This window comes from Paramisgurnus dabryanus, chromosome 3 (assembly GCF_030506205.2).
Source record: "Paramisgurnus dabryanus chromosome 3, PD_genome_1.1, whole genome shotgun sequence".
In the NCBI taxonomy this organism is placed as follows: domain Eukaryota; kingdom Metazoa; phylum Chordata; class Actinopteri; order Cypriniformes; family Cobitidae; genus Paramisgurnus; species Paramisgurnus dabryanus.
Window position 1 is genome coordinate 14,558,886 of NC_133339.1, and position 24,889 is coordinate 14,583,774.

The following is a 24,889-nucleotide window of genomic DNA, read 5'->3' on the forward strand; positions in this document are numbered from 1 at the left end:
GAAAGACGGAAATTGTCGTCATTGGCAGGGAAGCAGTTTCTCTTTATTGAAGACTTATCTCGTCAATGGCGGGGAAAGAGTTAAAGGCACCTCTGAGATTTTTTTTTTCCAGCATGGCGACATAAGGGCATGGCAGCATCGACGATCCAATTTTTAAATTGAAAGTTTGAGGTTGTGACTTAATTTTGATCGATTTCGATTTAAAATCTAAATCGTGACACCCTTAGTACTGAGTAATAATTATTTCATATTGGCCTACATCTTTTTTGTAAGATCTTAAATCAAAAATAAGTTATTAAGGAATTGATGACGAGCTGTTGAATTATAAGAAAATAATACGCATCGTGCCGTTACACCGTGGGTGTGCATTATTTTCAAATAATTCAATGGAGTCAATTATTCTGCTTATACCACGGTTACCAAAAATATTGCTCTGGTGCCTAGTTTTAAAACATTTTAAAGGTTAGGCATCCGGTTATTGTGTATAGCAGTGGCTCAGTGGTTCATGTAGGTTGTCTACAAACCGGAAGGTTGGTGGTTCGATCCCCGGCTCCACTGGACCAAGTGTCGAGGTGTCCTTGAGCAAGGCACCTAACCCCAGCTGCTCCCGACGAGCTGGATGGCGCCTTGCATGGCTGACACCGCCGTCGGTGTATGAATGTGTGAGTGAATGGGTGAATGTGAGGCAACATGTACAGCGCTTTGGATGGCCATAGGTCTGTTAAAAGCGCTATATAAATGCAGTCCATTTATTGAAAAATAATCAGCACCCAAGGAACATTTCTCAGCCAATCAGAATACAGCATTCAGTAGGTCCGTGGTATAATAATATTTAATCAGCACTGCCTCACCGTCACACTGTCCACTACAGGGCCACAGGAGGAAAGATGCCGAGATTGAATGGGTTTATTCCCATTAATTCTCATATATTCCTGTTAATTGCCATGGAAAGATTCCAGCCTTGAAAATTCCTGGAATTTTGCAACGCTATTCACAGATAATGCTATTTTCGCTAAGATATTTAGATGCATGAAAACCAGTCCTAACTGAAAGAAAACAAGTTGACAAAAAGATAGAATCCAATGTTTAGTGATATTGGAAACACCACAATTGTTGCAAGAGCAGAAATTGACAATAGAAATGACATAATGTACTTCACATTAAAAAATAACATGAATACATGACATATCAAATGTGTTTTTTTCACTCTGGTTTATCAATATGAACTATTTACTGTCTTTATTTTAGATATGATGGAAGTGAAAGAGGAGAGTCAAGCTGAAGTGGATGAGAAACATCAGATTGTAAAAATAAACCATAATGTTTCACAGAAAGAAACTCTGAAGACAGAAGACATAAAGTGTGAAAATAGTTTCAGAGAAGATGAACGCCCTGCAGATCACAAGAGGACTCACAGTGAGGAGAAACCTTTCACATGTCAAGAGTGTGGAAAGAGTTTCACCTTTCAATCGAGCCTTAGCAAGCACAAGAAAACTCACAGTGAGGAGAAACCTTTCACATGTCAACAGTGTGGAAAGAGTTTCACCTTTCAATCGAGCCTTAGCCGGCACAGGAAAACTCACAGTGAGGAGAAACCTTTCACATGTCAACAGTGTGGCAAGAGTTTCAGAGATAAAAGTAAACTTGAGACTCATGTGAGAAGTCACATTAAAAAAAAAACACATGTGTGCCATGAGTGTGAAAGGAGTTTTACAAAAAAAAGTTACCTGAAGAGACACATGAGGTCTCACACTGGAGAGAAACCTTATTTATGTCAACAGTGTGGAAAGAGTTTCTCCTTAATATCGAACCTTAACCAGCACATAAAAACTCACAGTGAGGAAAAGCCTTTCACATGTCAACAGTGCGGAAAGAGTTTCAACTTTAAACCGAACCTTAACCAGCACATGAAAGCTCACAGTGGGGAAAAGCCAAACATGTGCCATCACTGTGACAAGAGTTTTCCATCTACAAGTGACCTTAAGATACACATGAGGTCTCACACCGGAGAGAAACCTTACACTTGTCATCTGTGTGGAAAGAATTTCAGAACAAAACCTCACCTTAACGTACACATGAGGATTCACATCGGAGAGAAACCACACGTGTGTCATCACTGTGGAATGAGTTTTATAACTGCAGGTGAACTTAAGACACATTCAAGTATTCACACTGGAGAGAAACCTTACATATGCCCTCAGTGTAAAAAGAGTTTTACAAGTAAAGGTAATCTTAAGTCACACATGACAATTCACACTGGAGAAAAACCTTTCACATGTCATCTGTGTGTAAAGAGTTTTAAAACGAAATGTGACCTTAATAGACACATGAGAATTCACACTGGAGAGAAACCATTCACTTGTCAACACTGTGGAAAGAGTTTTATAATGAAATTTGACCTTAATGCACATGTGAGAATTCACACTGGAGAGAAACCATACGTGTGTCATCAGTGTGGAAAGAGTTTCAGGACAAAACCAAACCTTAATGTACATTTAATCACTCACACTGAAGAGAAACCGTTCACATGCCATGAGTGTAAAAAGAGTTTCAAAACAAAAGCTAACCTTAAAAAACACGCAAGATTTCACACTCAATAGAAATCATTCATGTGTCAACAGTGTGGGTATGGCAACAAAGTTTAGAAATCAGCTGAGGTCTTATTAATAAAACTGTCTGGAGGATCCTTACTCAAAGTCTACATGTGCACAAAAGCCCAAGATGTATGTACTTGTGTTCTTGTGAAACGTCATCACTCGCGGCCCAAGTACTGCTCCAATACCAAGTTCACATCAAGTCAAGTTCACATAACATCTCAGGATGTGTTCTTGATCTGCTCATTTTATCAAGGATGAATCAGAAGGTGACTTGTGTGGACATATGATTTTCCCAGAATGCATTTCACATCAACAGCATTGAAGCTTAATTCCTGCAAAATATTTGAAATATTACTCTTTCTGTGTCATAAAATGTAGCCGTTTAGTCGAGAATATAGATGAATAAACTTTAAATCTGTGGTCAGTTAGTAAAGATAGGACCTAATATTAAAATTTCCTCTGATGATTTTGGATATGTGAGTTCAAGTTGATCAAAGAGATTCATCTCTGCAAATCCTTCTGAAATTTGCCGCTGGCTCAGTGTAGCTGCTCTGCCCTTCAGTGTCTGATCATTAAACATGAAATATTCCCTTTGGCTATTCACTATATTGCCCAATGTTTTGGGACACCCCTCCAAATCATTGAATTCAGGTGTTCCAGTCACATCTAGTGAAAGAAACTCTTAATGCTTCATCATACCAAGACATTTTGGACATTTTCATGCTCCAACTTTGTGAGAACAGTTTAGGGATGGCTCCTTCCTGTTCCAACATGACTGTGCATCAGTGCACAAAGCAAAGAGTGAGTGTGCAGGAACTTGACTGGCCTGCACAGAGTCGTGACCTCAACCCAGTAGAACATATTTGGAATGAATTAGAGCAGAGACTACGAGCTAGGCCTTCATCAGTGTCTTACAAATGTGTTTTAGAAGAATGGTCAAAATTTCCTATAAACACATTCTTAAACCTTGTAGAATGTCTTCCAAGAATAGTTGAAGCTGTTATAGCTGCAAAGGGTGGACAAAACTCCAAATTAAACCATATGGATTAAGAATATAAAGGCAGGTGTCCCAAAACTTTTGTCAGTATAGTGCATCTAAGAGGCTGTTTGGCATTAACATGCATTTTCATCGATCTGATCACAAGTGGACGACGTTAATGACAGGTGTAAATGGTGTTCAAAACATTTTGAGCTCTTCCACTTTCAACCACTTTCAACCAAATTCAGATGTAGTCTAAACCCCTTTCGAGCAGATTGCTTTTGTAGTGTAAATGCACATGTGGTTGAATGTGTTCGAACAGCCACACGCGACCGCCTTCCCCCCCATCCATTTATCTAATTTGAGGTACTAAACACAATGTTCAAGTCTTTTCTGACTTCTGGCGCGAACACACGGCGTACAGCGCTATTTTTAGCCTTTCATAGATCAAACTAAAGCGGCTGATCTACGTAGTTTCGTTTTGAAAGTATGTGAAAGTTGCGCGATCCTATTTCATCAATTGCGCTGATATATCAGAGAAAGCTCTAACATATACACGAACAAAACACTGTGCAGCATGTTTACCTGCTAAATAAGCAGCGGACTCCGACATAATATTAGTTCTCGTCCATATAAACTCCTTACTCCCGCTCGCGTTTAATGACAGCAGAGAGACTCGCCCTCTGTCTCACGGACCGTCCCCTCACAGTATTCAGGACAGAAGCGGTCGAAAGTGAACAAAAGAGACGGATTTAAATACCAGGTGTAAACGTGATGTGTTTTCTCGTCCACTTGTGATCCGATCGATGAAAACACATCTTAATACCAAGTGTAAACAACCCCTAACTGGTATTTGGTCTTATCAATTTACTTCTTTTCTTATTCAACTGAAGTCTGTTATTTGTTATTATCGTTTTAACTGATGTTAAAGTTAAGTTTCATAACTTAAATCACATATGTTTTCTATAGAATCTTAACACTGAATCACTGCCTTTGTACTGTAACTAGATTAATCTTGTGTTTACTTCATGTTGTACAAAAGTTTTGTACTTTTAATGAATGGTTTTATATCATATTTCATTTTGTAATCAATAAATTGAAGCTAATCAGTGATCCGTGTACTTTTGCATCTGTTCATTTTTCCTTTTTAACCATGACAAGAAAATAAAATTTAATAAAATTTTATGCCATAATTAAACAAACAAATTCATGGGTTTTCCGAGAGTTTAAAATGCCAGATGCCAATCATTTGGTCACATTTGTGAGAAAATCAAGCTGAGAGAATCTCTGGTGCAAAACACAGTACATTAATTTGATACTGCATTTTCCTTCTCTTTGCAAAGCGCTTTCTGGTTGTTTGCGAGTCGAGTCTTCCCTTTGCAAAGCAGATTAAGTTGTTTGCAAAATACTGGATTTGTTTGTTTAATAACTCACTTATAAATGGTGCACTTGAAGTGCGGGTGAAGCTCGCGTTTATCGTGCTTTGCTTTCACGTATGTGCCAGTTTAAAATGAGAATGGAGCACGCATTCATTGCTTGGCTTTCTGCGCCAGTGGTACATTAATACTGGCCGCGTGCGAAGTGCTGTCTGCCTGTAAAAACAGGATGAGTAGGCTAGTTCGCTTTACTTTATTTAACTTTGGTAAAATTAACAATTTAGGAAGCGTCTTAAAAATATTTTTTTTACTATTGCTTTGTTTAAAATAACTCTACCAAAAGGAATTAATTGTTTTTTCCTTATACTTCCAGTTAAAGAATTGGTGGCTCTTAAAGTAGATTTTACCTGTCTAGGTGGGTCATGGTTTCAATGTATAGTACTGTATAGTAGGGGTGGGACCAAAATTTGGTCTTCAATGCATCGCGATGCGGACGTGGACGATTCTGAATCGATTCAAGAATGTCAAAAATCGATTCTTGAAATTTAGTTTACTGTATAGTAATGCAAAGTCGGCAACACCAAAGTTCCAAAAGTATCAAAAATATTTATTATTTAAAAACAGTGCATGGCATCAGGTTACGTTTCGAGCACACTGGCTCTTCATCAGAATTAGTTTACAAAATGATAACATAACCAAAAGGCATAACTCAACTGGGGAGCGGTGCTTCTCATGAGAATACGTGTGTATTTCTACGTAAAGTGTAGTTGTACATGTACATTTACTTATGTTTAAAATACACTGAAATATATAATATTGACATTTTGACAGGACTAATATGTTAATTATTTACGTATTAACAGCTTTACAGACATACAAATTTGTACGTAAGTTATTCCTATTCATAATTATTAAAATTGCGGGCTTGGCGTTTCTCAGCCATATTAATGACATGTTTTCAGTCATATTTTCTGACTTATTTATGTAAGACAGTTTACCCATTTACCTAATGAAATGATCATGACACTCAGAGAATTACACAATATTAAAAAAGACCAAACTAAAACTGTAACATTTTAAAACCTTAAAATAAATAACATTTCTGTAATCATGTAACTATTTTGTTTCTTCGCCATGACACTCAAAATGTGTTTTCCCCTATGCATCAATAATTACACCAAAACATAACATAAATTTACAAAAGATGTTTTTTATTCATTTGCTGCAATCCACATCTTTAAAATTCAAGCGATTGAGAGGAACCAATCCAAATTCCGTCCCTTATCCAACGATCTTGATCCCAGTTCTCATCAGCGACCGTAAAAGACTTTATAAATATGAATTCAAATATCGCGCCTCAAAAAGCTTTACGACACATTTCTTTAAGGCAATGAATTCAAATCCTTGCCTCTTTTCATGCTAACAAAGAACTTATATTGACAAGAAGTGAAAGTCAATAGAACGTTCCATTGCAACACCAGCGCCCAGCAGCAGCCCTAAGTATCCGCCATTTTGGAATGAGAGCGACTCAGGAGTTAACTAGAAGTGATGGCAATATCATCTACTTTGTACATTAAAAGATCAAATTCAAACTGAATGATGATAACACAGAATAACATACAATCAGACCAGTGATCATTAATCCCTTTTTACAGCTTATTTTCAGATATTTAGACAAGTCTTCCACTTTTATATAGGCTAATTTAACATACATACATACCGACATAAACTCATTCACACATAATATTTTGGCTCCATATACACACACATATACATCTGAATTGCTCGAAATGGATTAAGTAATAAAACACAGCCACTGTCCAAAAGTGGCCATTATAGGATAACAGACAGAACAGTGCATCATGTTCTATAAGATTATCATGTTGTAGCGGGATCCACGGGATTTATATGTACAAAATATATTTCATACCTAGTGGAGTTGGTAACTAATTATAATAGTAAATGTGTAAAGTAGCTTAAATTAGAATTACATAATAAAGCAAGAAAAAAACTACCAAATGTGTATCTATTTAGTGATTGGATTCCACAACTGATAACAAGAACAACATAACAAATACATACAAGACAATACAGCGTTTCGTGTAGGTGTAGCAAGTGAACAAAATTTTAATTTAAGAAACTTACTATTACGCTTCTGATTTGGCTGTGAGATTCGCTCAGAATGAATTGGCTGTGAGAATTTTCATTCCAAAATGGCGGCCGTGCTATTGAAGCGCCACCTGGTGGCTGTTGCCAAAAACGAATCAGAGTTTCGCCTCTTGTTCTGCTATACTCTTTGGTGCTGTGTGACAGATTTGTGCCATTTCCATTTTTAGTTTCAGTCGTGTACATTGGAAATTTGAAATGTGCGCCGTGACAGAGGGAAGCCGGATTAACGTTCTTGTGGATTAATAACTTAAACACTTCGCTTTACTTAACTTCATATTCTGCAGTGCTAAACACACGCCCATCTTCTATCTATTTTGCTGTGTTTTTGCTGCTACAACCGCTTTGTTGCTGCATCGCATTCTCTTGCTGACACTAGCAGAAGAAAATAAACAAAAATGCACACTGGCGGAAATGCGTAGATGGACGTTACATCAAGGCATAGATATGTACACTAGATGTCGCCTTGGGGTTACAATGAAATCAAATAATAACCATAATTTTGAGATTATTACATTCTACATTTTAGGACCCACATGATACAGGGACATTACTCTATGAGCATGAAAAGGGTCAAACTAAATGTCGATTAAATTTCCACAGTCCCTTTAAAGGGGACATATCATGAAAATTTGACTTTTTCTATGTTTAAGTGCTACAATTGGGTCCCCATTGTTTCTATCAACCTACAAAATGTGAAAAAGATCAACCCAGTAACTTAGTTTTGGTAAACCATTCTCTGCTAGCATGTAAAAAAATAGATCATTGAAATTTGGCTTCCCCTGTGATGTCAGAAGGGGACAATACCACCCATTAATCTGCACTATCCAACCACAGCACTGCCATTAAGTGCAGAGATCATCTCATTTGCATTTAAAAGTACACAACCAAAATGGCACATTTTGCTCACATCTTCAAAGTGGCAATTTTAACATCTTATAATAAATTATCTATATGGAATTTTGAGCTAAAAACTTCAAATACGTACTCTGATGACACCAAATATTTATTTGACATCTTATAAAAGTCTTGTGATATGTCCTTTTTAACTTTTGATTCACCTTTTTTTTACTGTACCTCATCTGCATCATGAATGGTGTACAGTGCAAAATGTATAAATTTCTCTCTAAACTCAGATACAGACATACAGATTACTTTTTATAAAAACACATTTTGTAAGTAGTTCCTCCATCACTTTGATCTTCAGATCTGTACATAGTTAGATTGAAATCTGCTTTTTGTTGCTTTTCTTAAAAACATTGAAAAACCACCCATCATTGTTAATAGAGCTGTTAACAGAGCCATCACCCTTAATGAAATGTTTTTGTTTCAGTCACATCAAAAGTAATAGGGCTGTTAACCATCTGCTGGTTATATTGAAATGTTTGATAAACCTCATTATTCCAGACTGATAGTTCCCATTTACACCCAATTTATTACGGTGATTTCTTAAGCTTTCCTTTAAATTTACGAACAAAGCAAAAGTTTGTTTTCAATAGCCAGAGGAATAAATTAATATGTCATTTTAAAACACAAAATTCAGTTTTGGGGGTAAGAGAGTCCCCATTGGTCTATTTGCTCAGAAATATCATTTAAATGTTAATATTTCATGACTTTTCCTAAAAACTGACCAGAAAAAAATTTGGCGTCTTTCTAATAATTTTCCCATGTTAGGCTTCTCGTAACAGGTTTTATTCACTAAACTGGTGATTTTATACAGTTGTATTAAATTAATATTTCTTTAATAAAATCAGTCACATCAGACAGGACCCTAAACATGAATTACATGCAGTTACAGAAATAAGCGTGTGAATATGTATCTGACACAAACCAAAGAACTGAACAGATTTATTCTGATGTCTCTTCTTTCATCTCCATTTTACACCCATAGAGTGAAAGTGATTGAGATCTTCAGTGAAGCTCCTCCTACAACAATCCACCAATAAATGCTGGAGTCAAACACACAGAGAAATCACTCCATGTGTGACAACTGAAATCTTCATGACATAATGTTGATGCTGGTGAAAGAGGAGCTTGAGAAGATGACAGATCCACAACCATGCAGAATAAAGGATGAAGATACTGAGGAACAAATAGGTTTGTGTCTATTTGTCAATCTTTATTATTGATGGTTGAGGAATAATCATAAAAACATTGAGAAACATGAGGGGAAAATAAACTAAAATCCATGAGATGATAACTTTCTGCATCTATAATAGATTCAGTAGAATTAGATTGAAACATCAGGTAAAGAGTTTTATCCAAAGCAACCTTCAGTGGATTGAATGACTGTGATCTCCATGCAATGCTCTTCTAGAGTTAAACTGCAAGAGCAGATATTGAGAGTAGAAATGATATGATGTACTTCACATGAAACATAACACATAACAGATACATGACATGTTGCTTTTGTCAAACAATCTCAAATGTGTTTTGTCACTCTGGTTTATCAATATGAACTATTTACTGTCTTAATTTTAGATATGATGGAAGTGAAAGAGGAGAGTCAAGCTGAAGTGGATGAGAAACATCAGATTGTAAAAATAAACCATAATGTTTCACAGAAAGAAACTCTGAAGACAGAAGACATAAAGTGTGAAAATAGTTTCAGTGAAGATGAACGCCCTGCAGATCACAAGAGGACTCACAGTGAGGAGAAACCTTTCACATGTCAACCGTGTGGAAAGAGTTTTAGAATAAAAGCTAACCTTAAAGCGCACATGAGGATTCACACCGGAGAGAAACCTTTCACATGTCAACCGTGTGGAAAGAGTTTCAGAAGAAAAGCTCACCTTAAAGAGCACATGAGGATTCACACTGGAGAGAAACCATTCACATGTCGTCTGTGTGGAAAGAGTTTCACATCAAAATCTGGCCTTAAAACACACATGAGGATTCACACTGGAGAGAAACCTTACATGTGTCAACAATGTGGAAAGAGTTTCACCTCTCAATGGAGCCTTCAACGCCACATGAAAACTCACAGTGGGAAAAAGCCACACACGTGCCACCATTGTGACAAGAGTTTCCTTGATACAACTCATCTTAAGTCTCACATGATGATTCACAGTGAAAAGAAACCTCACGCATGTCTTCAGTGTGACAAGAGTTTCATAGATAAAAGTAGACTTGAGACTCACATGAGAAATCAGACTGGAGAGAAACCTTACATATGCTATCAGTGTAAAAGCAGTTTTACATGTCTAGGTAGCCTTAAGGCACACATGAAATTTCACAACAAAGAGAAACCCTTCACATGCCATCTGTGTGGATATTGTTTCTCATTAAAATCTAGCCTTAATTTTCACATGAAAATTCACACCGGAGAGAAACCTTATAAGTGTCAACAGTGTGGAAAGAGTTTCACCTTTCAATCGAGTCTTATCCGGCACATCAAAGTTCACAGTGGTGAAAGGCCATACGCATGCCGGCATTGTGACAAGAGTTTCCCAGACAAACTTCATCTTAAGAGACACATGATAACTCACAGTGAAAAAAAACCTTTTGCGTGTCTTCAGTGTGAAAAGAGTTTCGGAGATAAAAATAGACTTGAGACTCACATGAGAATTCACACTGGAGAGAAACCTTTCATATGTCTTCAGTGTGAAAAGAGTTATACAAGCCTAAATAGCCTTAAGACGCACTCAATCCTTTCACATGCCATCTGTGTGGAAAGAGTTTCACATTAAAATCTGGCTTTAATTTACACATGAGAATTCAAACCGGAGAGAAACCTTCCACGCGTCAACAGTGTGTAAACAGACTAAAAAAATGGACGATGCGAAGTTCAGTGGGGAAAAGGACCTACGCATGCCAGCATTGTGACAAGTTTCCCAGATACAACTCAACTTTAGATACACATGATGACTCACATTGAAGAGAAACCTCACGCATGTCTTCAGTGTGAAAAGAGTTTCAGAGATAAAAGTGGACTTGAGTCTCACATGAGAAGTCACACTGGAGAAAGACCTTTCATATGTCTTAGTATATCTTAGTATATCTTAGTATTTTTGTCTTGTTTTCAGTAAAAATATCTAAAAATTCTTAGATTAAGATGCTTTTCTTGATGAGCAAAATGACCCAAGAAAATATGTCTTGTTTTTAGAACAAAAATATCAAATTTAAGTGATTTTGTGCATTTTTCTTGAATTTAATGTTTAAGAAAAATGTTCAAGATTTTTTGCTTACCCCCTTGGCAGATTTTCTTTGCTTGTTTTATGCACAAAATCACTTAAATTTGATATTTTTGGTCTAAAAACTAGATTTATTTTCTTGGGTCGTTTTGCTCATTAAGAAAAGCATCTTAATTTAAGATTTTTTTGATATTTTTACTGAAAACAAGACACAAATACTAAGATTTTTTTTGTTGAAAATCATTTTTTGCAGTGTATTCAAACATTAGGGATTTTTTTTTTTACAAGAATCTTTCTACACAACTCTGTTTCTGTCTTAGAGTGTCTATTGCCAGGTATGACTTTGTCTCCTTGACTTTTATTTTCTATGCTGATCTTTATGTTTGATATTAATGTTGTTATCTTTGAATTTGAATACAAATGATCTATTTAAATTTAACCGGCCTTGCAAAATAAATGGTAGACATTCATTCATTTTAAAACACTTCAATTCCTTTTATTGTTACGGATGCTGGTATGAAGAGATGATGAGGACGAGTGAATACAAAAGACATGTACTTTAATAGTAAAACAACAGGATACAACCACACACACAAATACATTAACAATACCACAATACAACGACTGAAACGACTAATGGGGAATTCAGTGTAATGTGTGTTATACTTATTACATTTTTTTCCGGGTTACATTACAGTATGCTTTTATTACTCGCTCTTTAGTCCTTTGCAAATTGGCATATGTGGATATGTTGACTGCCTTCCTCTTTATTTGGATTTTTATAACAACCCTATATTTCAGTGTAAATATATTGTCAGTGTTTACATGCTCTATTTGCAAGTTTGCTAACTTTAAGAAGTCCATTAAAAGTTATCAAAAATTGCTAATTGAATAATAAATTGGTATTTGGGGTTGATTGTATATACCAAAAAACATATATTGTTCAATTCACATGTGAGCAACAGAAATAATAATTAAAATTTAAACCATGATATGCCTAATCTTAAACATTAAGTTTAAAGCCAAACAGTTATATAATTTCATGTCTTCAAATCTGACATTCTGGACTAAATAATTCATTGTTTTTAAATAGGAAAGCATGCAACAGGTAAATGTAGACATTGTGGTCAAACAGAGACAATAGAGCATATTTTATTAATAGTTTGAAAATGAAAGAATATCATTAATTAGGGAAATGGAAAAATTGGGCATAAAAACTTAAAATATACAAAGCTTTTTGGAATGTAATTTAGAGCAATGGAAGTATAGAGCCATTATAAAATTTCGTTAAACATATAGGGTTATATGGGATAATATAGGGGCTCCCAGACATGGATTAGACTAGTCCTAGACTAAAATAAATGTAAGAGCTGTCCAAACTAAAAACAACTTCCACTGACATATCTTAAAATATATCAGTGCCCTTTGTTTTGCCTCAAAATGCACACAAGTAATGTGTAGTAAGCCATGTTTGTTTAAACTAGGTATATTTCCTAATTAAACTAAGGCATAGTCCTCGCTTAAGACAATCACTGTCCGGGAAACCATCCCTTTGTGGGTTTTTTTAGGATAATTTTGTGTTTTTTATTTCCTTGCACGTCTGTGCTCCACACTCCAGTTCAGTAGGTGGCGGTAGTGCACCATAAGTTGGTTTACCAACCGCCATAAAACTCCAGAAGAAGAAGATTCGAATCAAAAGACTCGTAAAGGTTTTGAAGCCTCGCGAATCAGTGTTTAAAGCGATCGTCAGTAGAGCCTGATGTCTTCAGCCACGTGTAAATTAATCCGTCTTCGATTATTTTATTGGTTTGTCAGCAGAAGACAGGATTTCTTAATACGCTAACCGTTAGCAGTGAGATGAAGTTGAAAATCTGACCCGGACTCACTGTTGTCTCTGGAGCAGGGATCCATTGTCCGGACAGCGTCATAAACATCTCCTGACTCATACAGTTGTGTACTTTGAGGTAATGTCCAGCACGTTTAATACCAATATTATTAAATGTTTTTACTCATGTATTATGAACCAGTGTACTGTGGAGATCGAGGACTTAAATAGAAGATGTGCGCTATTCAGACAACTTTAAAATTAACCGAAAACTGCATTTGTATTTATTTACCACTTCTTATTTTAGTTCTAATTTACCTTTTTATATTTAGTAACGTTAGGGAAGAGGGAAGTACAAATTAACGCTTTTTGGCTTTGGCTCTCTCATCAATTTTTTTACACAATCAACACACACATCTCTGTTACAAATGAACACTTGGGGGCGGATTTATAGACTAAAATGCATATTTGAGTTGTCTTGACTGAAAACAGCTCGCACTGACATAAGTGTAAATACATTATTGCCATTGTTCTGTCTCAGTATGCACACAAGTTGTTGTTTTTGTAAGTTATGTTTGTTAAACAAATTAAATGGCCTAAAATAACTAAAACCTTGTCCTGCTGGATTAATCTAAACCCTGTCCTGGAAACTGCCCCTTGGGATTTACCGTTATTGTACAATTACACCGAAAGTGACAGTGCAAACTTTACCTCATAGGTGGGGTTCATTGTAACAAATAGAGGGTAACACCTGCTAGAAAATTTAGTTTAAACACAAATAATTTAATCAAATTCTGTCTATATACTAAAGGTGAATATTGTTTATATATCTGCCTATAATAGATAGATATCCTCACATTCATCCATCCTTCATCACACCAATACACTCTCAATCCCCCTGAAATTAAGAAATCCTCCATATATCATTAAGGGGGTTGATTGATTCCCCTCCATTTTTCAGGCCTTGACCTCCACAGAAGCCACACTTGCATTCGACCTCAAGGACTTCATCAAGTCAAGTAAGTTTTGATGATAAACTTGGATAAATATATTTGATCTATGGTATTAAAGTTTAACTAGGAAATACCAAAATATCTTTATACAGTAGCTAGCTAGAAAATCAGATATCTACATATAAGCGAGCACTATTATAAAAACAATAATAACGTTTATTATGCTTTTGTGTTACTTCTTCACTGAAAGAATCAATTAAAGTTCTACATAAATAAAATGGCATTTTTAACATTGGTATAACCTTGCATGTCTGCTTATGACCAAACAATATGCTTATTTATGTTTGTATATAATATAATTAATGTACATTTCCCAAATCATGTACATTTTTGTAAATTCCTTTATTAAGTTTCTGATTTGGAATATTTTAAAAATTCCTCCACTTCTCATGGAAAATTTCCAGAAATTAACCACAAACTTTCCAACCCTTTGCAAACCGATTTGAAAGTAATTTTGTCAGTAATTAAGAAGTATTTAATTGTATTGTTTGTTTGTTTTCTGGTCATACCTTTTTATGCAGGCTGAGTAGACTCTGTGTAGACATTGCACTGAAATAGATGCCGCCAGCGCAGACTTGTTTCACACGCAGTTATAATTCAGGTACAAGTATTACGTGAGGTTTAGGTCATGTTTTCAGTCATCTGTACTTTTGTCTGTTGAAAAATAAAGCTGAGGAACAGAGAGCTTAAACATGGGAGGGAGAGAGAAAACAACACAGTTTACTTCTCCCACAGTGTCCACAGATTAAAACTAAATAAAATAATAAATATAAATGTTTTTTTTGTAATCTGGGTGGGTCCTAAATAATTTTCAATGCAGGAAAACCCCTCTGCAATAATCAGATGATGTCTGAATCATTTCTGTTTGACATGACTTTGTAAATTTGTGAAAACCTTAATCAAAATGTTTATTCGAATTAATTGGGTAGAATCACCCAGGTCTACACCAAACATTTAGATCTGTAATTAATGCATGAGAAAACAAGTGAATCATTACACCCCATAACATACAAGCCAATCTTAGTATAACATGAGGGTCAACATTAGAAACAAACTGTTTATGACAGATAATGCATCTAAACAAGTAAAACATTAAAAAGTCTGAAACAGATGATGAATGTTTTACTGACATTAAATGTTTTAATGCCTCTCTTTTCATTTCTAGTTTACACCCATAGAGTGAAAGTGATTGAGACCTTCAGTGAAGCTCCTCCTACAACAATCCACCAATAAATGCTGGAGTCAAACACACAGAGAAATCACTCCATGTGTGACAACTGAAATCTTCATGACATAATGTTGATGCTGGTGAAAGAGGAGCTTGAGAAGATGACAGATCCACAACCATGCAGAATAAAGGATGAAGATACTGTGGAACAAATAGGTTGGTGTCTATTTTTCCATCTTTATTATTGATGGTTGAGGAATAATCATAAAAACATTGAGAAACATGAGGGGAAAATAAACTAAAATCCATGAGATGATAACTTTCTGCATCTATAATAGATTCAGTAGAATTAGATTGAAACATCAGGTAAAGAGTTTTATCCAAAGCAACCTTCAGTGGATTGAATGACTGTGATCTCCATGCAATGCTCTGCTACAGTTAAACCTCATGTTGTGTTCACGTCATTATAGAGAGATTTTTTTTACCCCAAAAATGTAGTTAATGTTATTGCATCAGACTGAAATTTATTGACTTTGTCTACAAAGTCTCTCTCGCTCTCTCTCTCTCTCTCTCTCTCTCTCTCTCTCTCTCTCTCTCTCAAAAAGAAAATATATACAATATACAGTAAGGAAAATAAGTTTTTGAACACACCTGCTATATTTTGCAAGTTCTCCTACTTCGGTTTATCCATCCAAATCTGTCAGTTTTATATTCCCTGCACTTTTGTTAATGTGCGCGTCCGCATGATCTGCACGCTTATAAATGCCACAGCGAGTTGATATCCAGTCACTGTGCGCTAGCTGCGTTAACTCTGCTTGAACTCTGCTTGCAATGCTGGTGTCAGATTTCATTCGCGTGCACACACACACCCAACAGAAGTACGACAACAAATAGAAGCAGCAAAACTGTCTTTTAAATCTGAGGTGTGGATGAATTATTTGCACGTGTAGATTACATACAACATCAATGTAAAGATGCAAATTCGCGTGGGGCAATGCGAATGACACAAATTGGGCTTATATAGGGTATATAAAATGGCCAATTTATGTAATGTAGTGAATTCACATGTTCCCCAGTTTGAATAGGATATCATTTTATATGTCTGATTTTTTCATTTACATAAAATAAAGAGAACTGCAATTAAAACCAATATTTTTTCTTCTTAACATATCACTGTTCCTGTTACCTAAGCATAGAACAATTAAAAACACTTTAATAGGCCAAGGCGTCAGAACCGAAACCGAACCGAAAACCGTGGACAAGAACCGAAATATGTATTGAACCGTGAACTATGTGTATTGTTGCATCACTACTAAACATCACTGTCAATCTCCTTCGGACTGGGGCTCCATGCAAGATTTCACCTTGTGGGGTCTCAATGATCCTAAGAAAGGTGAGATATCAGCCCAGAACTACATGGGAGGAGCTGGTCAATGACCTGAAAAGAGCTGGGACCACCGTTTCCAAGGTTACTGTTGGTAATACACTAAGACGTCATGGTTTGAAATCATGCATGGCACGGAAGGTTCCCCTGATTAAACCAGCACATGTCCAGGCCCGTCTTAAGTTTGCCAATGACCATTTGGATGATCCAGAAGAGTCATGAGAGAAAGTCATGTGGTCAGATGAGACCAAAATATAACTTTTTGGTCATAAGAAGAATGATGAGTACCATCCCAAGAACACCATCCCTACTGTGAAGCATGGGGGTGGTAGCATCATTCTTTGGGGGCGTTTTTCTCCACATGAGACAGGGCGACTGCACTGTATTAAGTAAAAGGATGACCAGGGCCATGTATTGCAAGATTTTGGGGAACAACCTCCTTCCCTCAGTTAGAGCATTGAAGATGGGTCGAGGCTGGGTCTTCCAACATGATAATGACCCAAAGCACACAGCCAGGATAACCAAGGAGTGGCTCTGTAAGAAGCATATCAAGGTTCTGGCGTGGCATAGCTAGTCTTCAGACCTAAACACAATAGAGAATCTTTGGAGGGAGCTCAAACTCTGTGTTTCTCAGTGACAGGCCAGAAACCTGACTGATCTAGAGAAGATCTGTGTGGAGGAGTGGGCCAAAATCCCTCCTGCAGTGTGTGCAAACCTAGTGAAAAACTACAGGAAACGTTTGACCTCTGTAACACTATTGTTGTTGCACGCTAGCTTACACACAGCACAATGTAGTTTTAAAGACATTTATGTAATTTACATGAAAACATGCAAATATGGACATTTTGACATATTTTGTGTGCGGGATTCAAGAAATTATCTGTGCGTGTTATGAAAGAATTAAGGGTGTCACGATTTCGATTTTAAATCGAAATCGGTCGAAATTAAGGCACAACCTCGAACTTCGAATAAAAAAATGGGATCATCAATGTTGCCAAGCCCCCATGTCACATCCGGTCGGCTTGCCAAGCAGGGGAAAAAAACTCTCAGAGATTTATATTTTAAACACGAGGGATTTATTGCTACAACTCCTTGAAATGCAAATCATAAACAGGATTACTACCTAGTGATCTGACTTCAGACTGAGCGCAGCTCTCTGCACGTGCGCGAGAGTGAGAGAGGCGCCTAGATGCAGCAAGTTATATTTTAAACAAAAGGGATAGTTTGCCTCAGCTCGAATGAAACGCATAAAACTGAACAAATACGTAAGGATTACTACTTTAGTTTATGTTTAGACTTCGGACAGATGTGAGAGCATGTGAGACAGAGAGAAGTGCAGCTGCTTATGACGCGGTGGATTTATTTTAGATGCTTGGAGTCCAGGTGCGTGCAAGAAGGAATCCTTTCTCTACAAGCTCTCTCGCATAAAGTGAAGCCCACAAACCATGCGAGGAAAAGCACGCAATGTGCATGTTAATGTGAAACTATAATAGTAATAAATAATGATGGCATAGCATTTTTTGTAAAAATCGAGAATTGAACCGAATCATGACCTTATAATCGAAAATGTAATCGAATCGAGGTTTCGGAGAATCGTGACACCCCTAGAAAGAATGCAAGTACATGCAGGGGGTTTGGCCTGAACGGCTCTTCACTAAGCAGTGTGCATGTGAATGAGGAATATGCAGGGTAGTAATTGCATCAAATCTTGTTGTTTTAAACAATTATGAGAGCTTTTTTTAAGTGTGGCATCTCCGCAATTTTGTCAATTGCCAGTTTATTCCCATTAATTCTCATATATTCCTGTTAATTCCCATGTAATGTTTCCAGCCTTGAACATTCCTGGAATTTTGCAAAATTATTCGCAGATGCTATTTTTACTAAAATCTTAAATTCAAATTAATTAGGCCTATGATTAGTTACCCCAAAAATGAAATGCAAAACCAGTCCTAACTGCAAGAAACAAGTTGACAAAAAGATAGAATCCAATGTTTGTGATATTGGAAACATCACAAGTGTTGTAGGGTTTTGAACACCGCACAAGAGCAGAAATTGTCAATAGAAATGACATCATTTAATTTACATTAAAAATAACATGGATACATGACAATCTCAAATGTGTTTTGTCATTCTGGTTTATCAATATGAACTATTTACTGTCTTCATTTTAGATATGATGGAAGTGAAAGAGGAGAGTCAAGCTGAAGTGGATGAGAAACATCAGATTGTAAAAATAAACCATAATGTTTCACAGAAAGAAACTCTGAAGACAGAAGACATAAAGTGTGAAAATAGTTTCAGTGAAGATGAACGCCCTGCAGATCACAAGAGGACTTACAGTGAGGAGAAACCTTTCACATGTCAACAGTGTGGAAAGAGTTTTACCCGTAAATCAGGCCTTAACAGGCACATGAAAACTCACAGTGAGGAGAAACCTTTCAGATGTCAACAGTGTGGAAAGTTTTTCACCTCTCAATCGAACCTTAACCGGCACATGAAAGCTCACAGGGGGGAAAAGCCACACGCGTGCCAGCATTGTGACAAGAGTTTCTCATATGAAAGTCAACTTAAGGAACACACAATGTCTCACACTGGAGAGAAACCTTACACTTGTCATCTGTGTGGAAAGAGTTTTACCTTTCAAACAGCCCTTTTCAGGCACATGAAAGTTCACCCTGGGGAAAAGCCATACGCATGCCATCATTGTGACAAGAGGTTCCCAGATACAACACAACTTAAGATACACATAAGAGTTCACACTGGAGAGAAACCTTACATGTGTCATCAGTGTGGAAAGAGTTTTACAACTGCAGGTGCCCTTAAGAAACATTCTAGAACTCACACTGGAGAGAAACCATTCACGTGTCATCTGTGTGGAAAGCGTTTTAGAGACAAACGTAAACTTCAGGACCACGCAAGAATTCACACTGGAGAGAAACCTTACACATGCCATGAGTGTAAACAAAGTTTCAGATTTAAAGTCAACCTTACAGCACACATTACAATTCACACAGGAGAGAAACCTCACACGTGTCTTCAGTGTGAAAAGAGTTTCAGTAGGTGGAGCAACCTTAAGTCACACATGATAACTCACAGCGAAAAGAAACCTCATGCATGTCTTCAGTGTGAAAAGAGTTTCATAGATAAACGTGGACTTGAAACTCACATGAGAAGACACACTGGAGAGAAACCTTACATGTGTCTTCAGTGTGAAAAGAGATTAACAAGTGAAGGTGCTCTTAAGAAACACACAAGAATTCACACTGGAGAAAAACCGTTCACATGTAAACCGTGTGGAAAGAGTTTTACTTTTCAATCATCCCTTATCTGGCACATGAAAGCTCACAGGGGTGGAAATATGAAGTGAATTTTGTGCCATGGTTGAACACTCCAAGAATCAAATGCCAATCCGATGTTTATCTTGTCTTTTCCCCGACGCCGGTCACACACTATTTTGGCCGCACTAGATAAGGATTTTTTTTAAACTTACGCGGAGTTTCCGTAAGTGTCTGGAAGTTGGTCGCTTCTTTCCGTCTACAGAGTCCATTTGAAACATGCTAGCTATTGCCACTGTTTACTAATGACTGCCGTACGCGTCTATATGGAACGCCCAGGTAGACGAGCACGCGCATGACGTCACATTTTGAATTTCGCGCCAATTCGGACCCGACTCCTTCACACAGAAAAGAGCCTACAGGCTGATAGAGACAACCGTGGAGGACACTCAAGGTGTCATTCTTTAAAATACATTATGGTTGCCTCAAAAATATACAAATGAAAACTCTATCTTAAAGATTTTTTTAAGTAATAACTTAAATTCAGCCCCTTTAACATAGGGCGTTTTCACATTAGCACTTTTGGTGCGCACCCGGGTTCGATTGACATCAGAGTTCGGTAAATTTGGATGATGTGAACGCTGTCTTCCGAACTCGGGTGCGCACCCGCGAAACGTACTCGAGTCCGCTTAAAAAGGGTGGTCTGGGGTCCGGTTCATGTGAACTCCAGATCGGTTCGCTGCTAATGTGAGTGCAATCGTACCAAATCGCGGAAGTGAACCACTGTTAATTACGTATTATATGGAATGTTCCACCAAAACAGACGTGTGTGTTTGTGTGTGTGCACTTACCTTGACAACAAAATGCATAGAATGCTTGCTTGACTTTTGTTCTTATTTTTTTAAACCTTTGGTTTTGTTTTCAAAGAAATAATACAGAAACGCACCTGCGTCTGTCTGCCCCAAACATACTAAAGTCGTTTCGATGACAACGGTCAGTCCGCCGACGTCAATTTTTGCGGAGGCATTCAGAAACCATGTCTCATCATCTCTCATATCAACTGTCTCCCTGCTTTTATTATTTAAAACAAAACTGACTCGATGGCGAAAGGTCGGAAGACCAAATCATATCCACAGAGGAAATGTTTTTTGTGTTGTTACAGTAACACTTTGTTTACAGTTTTGCGCTGCTCAGCCTGGATTAGAACACAGCGCGTCCGATTCACGAACTTACTCCTTTGAACGGATTTGTTTGAATGAACGGTTGAAACAACAGATCTGTCCCAACACTAAACAAGACGTCACTGTCAGCACAATCAGTCACTTATAGCGCCTTAGAAATGAGAATGTAAATTTGTTTAGAAAGATTTGCCCTAAATAACAGTCTCAACTAAAAAACATAGACATTTACTATGTTAACTTTATGATGAATAAATAAATTATCAGGTCTACCAAATAAGGATTTTATCCTACAAAGCAACAAAAGCCATGGTAAAAAACTGATAAAAGACGATGACAGCAGAGTGTCAGGTAATATCTGTGTCTGATAAATGCATGGTGCAGAGGAGGTTGTAAAACTCTTCAGAAAGACCAGTCATCATTTTTTTAAATACTTTGACTTCAATAGTGACATTTTTACATTTAAAATATCTGCTAATGATGAGAACATTTTGATTATTATGTACATATAGAAAATCGGCCAAACATATCGGCCATCGGCTGCCCTGATTTCTAAATATCTGTATCAGCCAGAGAAAAACCCATATGGGTCGACCTCTAATAGAGGTCTATGGGAATTGACTTCCTTTTGAAGCCAGTCGATGAATTGCAGTTTAAATCCCTTCTGCATTGGCTTCATCAGAGAGATCATAGGGTTGCCCTTCGTGCAAAAAAACACAGTACATTTATTTGTTACACACATGCATTTCTCTCAAATTGCCTGTTGTATTTGCAAAGTGCTTTCTGTTTGTTTAAGAGTCAAGTTTTTATTTTGCAAAGCAGATCAAGTTTTTTTTGTAAAACGCTGGATTTGTTTGTTTAATTATGGCACAAAATTCACTCCATAAATGGCACGTTCAAAGCGTGGATGAAGCTTGCGTATATTGTGCTTTGTTTTCACGTATGCGCCAGTGGCACATTCATACTGGCTGCGTGTGTTGTGACTATGAGAGTTTATAGTTTACATATAAACACTAATGTTTATGATCTGCTTTCTTTAATCCAGTCATAAAATATATTAGTTAGTCAATAAATCTTTTAGATTAAAAAATAATAATAATTCAAACGAATAAACATTTTAAAAAAGTTTACAGCATTTCATATTTTGTCTCTTGTGAAGTATGTGTTCTTCATGAAATCTTCAAGAAATTGTGATCTTCATTTAAAAACTAAAAGACGTGATTCTAATTTTTCCAGTATTGTGCAGCCCCATTTAATATGATTAGAGTTGACATTGGCATGCTAAAATTACTTGATTTAGAGTCATTTTATTTGATTTAGCTAGATTACAATTCCTTTCAAATGCAGATTGAACACACAAATTAAGACTACATATATCGCCTGGTCAGTGTTGGGTGTAACTAGTTAGAAAGTAATTATGTAATCCTTAAAAAAAGTAAAGTAAGGGATTACTTGGTAATTTAATTACAGTTACTTCTGATGTAATTGAAGTAAAAACTGTGTATTGACTGCAGAACAATTATGTATTATACAATAGTGGTTTAAACATCAACATTTAAAGTCTAAGGTTAAAATGCATTTTTTTTTTATCCTTATCAGACGTTGACTACACATGAAAGAAATAAACACAAAATCCTTCACTCACTGTTATATCACTACAGGTCATAGCTACATACAGTTTAGTAAGGCATTTATAGAGTAGCTTCTAACGAATATAGTGTTGCAAGGATATATAAGATTAAATGAAAAGATAAACATTAAAAAAAATAAGACAAACACTTAGATATTTATTAACAACAGCTATAAATAGAGTAGAAAAAATCTCAACACTAAATAAACAATACAAAAAAAAACAAATTTTGACTTTGATATTGTTTGTAATTGCCACAAACGAAGTCCCCTTTACCTTTTTACCTGCGTGCATTCAACAAATAATAGTATGTGAGTTCATTTGTGCAGGGTGTATGTGACTGGGTGAATGGGACACATTCAAGCCAATATTCTGAGTATACATTCTGAACATGCGTGTAACAATCCTCAAAGTTACTGTTAGTGTAAATATAGGCTACTTACATCAACTAACTAAACTTCATTAAAAAGGACTTAAGTTTTTTTTATTTTGAAAATCTTATAGTGACGGTAATTTCTTCATTTGTGTCAGGAGTTATGAAAATGAAAAACTGAGTCCATATCTTTTAAATGAAATATTACCATCAGTAGCACTTACTGAGAAAAATACTCCTGCATGGCACTCAACAAAACAACATCCCTTGTGGCTTTTAATTGAAAGTGTGCATATTTGGAGAATATTGATTCATTTTTATGTTTACGTCTAATTTGTGCAGAGAGGAGCAATATTTAATCAATTTCTATTCCAAAAAAGCGAAAACCATTTTAATGAGCCACTGAAGGCTACCGTAGTTCACAGCCGAATGGCGCACAGCAAGTACAGTCATGTAGAAATTGTTGTGTTGTTCAATAACAGGCAAATAAAGATGTTTGACTGATGAAACATGAAAACATTAAACACATTTGAGATGATATATCTGGTTTATCTGCATTCTTCAAACCATGTCGTTTATTTTCATAACAATACAGTATAATGCTGTGCTATAATTTTTTATAATGCTATGCTAAGTGACAATAGCATTAGCACTGCAAAATACCATAAAATAATGTATTTTCAGTTTCATTTTAATCCGAAGCCACATCGGAGCATGTATGGTTATTTATGATGTTGTGAGTTTGGTTTTAATCCAAATAATTTTTCAAAACAAATGTTTTGATGGTGTGCTAAGCTTACATACAATATATGAGAGAGATGGTTTTATGAATAATTTTGATTGGTAAAGCTTATTCATTGGCATTTTTGTAAGCAAGGCATTTGAGTCAAAGTAGGTGAAGTGAGATGTTAGATCAGAGAATGGAGGAATTAAAACACTGTGAATAGAAATGTGTAAGTAATTATAATAAAGACAAAAGAATAATAATTAGACGACCATAACCAGGCTGAAGAGGTGTTAATATGGGCCCTATGCTCAAACTAATTTGGGCTGTCTGGGCCACAAAACAATAGAAAAAATTCACTGAATGAATGCTTAGAAGATGGTCAGACCTGTGGGGCAAACGATCTGCTAACGTTGCCTCAACATTCTGATAATGTTCCCCAAACCTTTATTTTAACATGCCTGAATGCAAATAATCATATTAAAAATCACGCGTTAAACAGTGTTTATTGTTCAGAGAACATGAACTGGAGCTTATTTTCTAATTTAAAAACAAATTAGCATCACATATTCGATTTCGATAACATTGTATTTGATATAAAAATATATAAAAATGACTTCAACAAGATATATAGGACTTAAAACATATATTTATTGACAGAAAACGTTAGTTAACATAATGAAAGTTAACGTTACTAAATGACTAAAGATAAGAGAATTAACTTAAACAATCGGAGTCTCTAAGGTAACAAGAGACAAATAAAAAATTTCACTTTAACGCACATAGCTGCCTAACATTAGTCTCTGTTTTTACATCAATCAAAAGCTTCTAACATCATATTCTGATCATATAGACATTAATTTTATTAGTAACAATAAATGAAGTAATGTAATTGATATTATAAAAACAAAGAGTTACCATAAGTTATGGCATTTTTCTGCATCTGCTTCCTTTTAATGTTAGCATTAGTTAGTCAAACGCTAACAGTCAATTCAATAGGTTATCTTTATAACTTTATAAGTCTCATTTCCCCTCTTATCTATTTATAGCAGTCTCATATACATTTTT

The 24,889-nt window shown here is 36.1% G+C and overlaps 2 protein-coding genes across 2 annotated transcripts; both read left to right on the forward strand.

Moving 5' to 3' along the window:
- Positions 1-1,253: 1,253 nt before the first annotated feature.
- On the forward strand, positions 1,254-11,178 carry LOC135769035 (uncharacterized). The gene is made up of 2 exons (XM_065278399.2): positions 1,254-2,598; positions 9,600-11,178. The coding sequence occupies exons 1-2, from the start codon at positions 1,254-1,256 to the stop codon at positions 10,805-10,807; spliced, it is 2,553 nt and encodes an 850-aa protein (XP_065134471.2). The 3' UTR covers positions 10,808-11,178.
- A 7,638-nt stretch (positions 11,179-18,816) lies between these two features.
- Positions 18,817-24,338, forward strand: LOC135769022 (uncharacterized). Its single transcript, XM_065278387.2, has one exon. The coding sequence runs from the start codon at positions 18,818-18,820 to the stop codon at positions 20,006-20,008; it is 1,191 nt and encodes a 396-aa protein (XP_065134459.1). The 5' UTR covers position 18,817; the 3' UTR covers positions 20,009-24,338.
- The last annotated feature ends 551 nt before the right edge of the window (positions 24,339-24,889 follow it).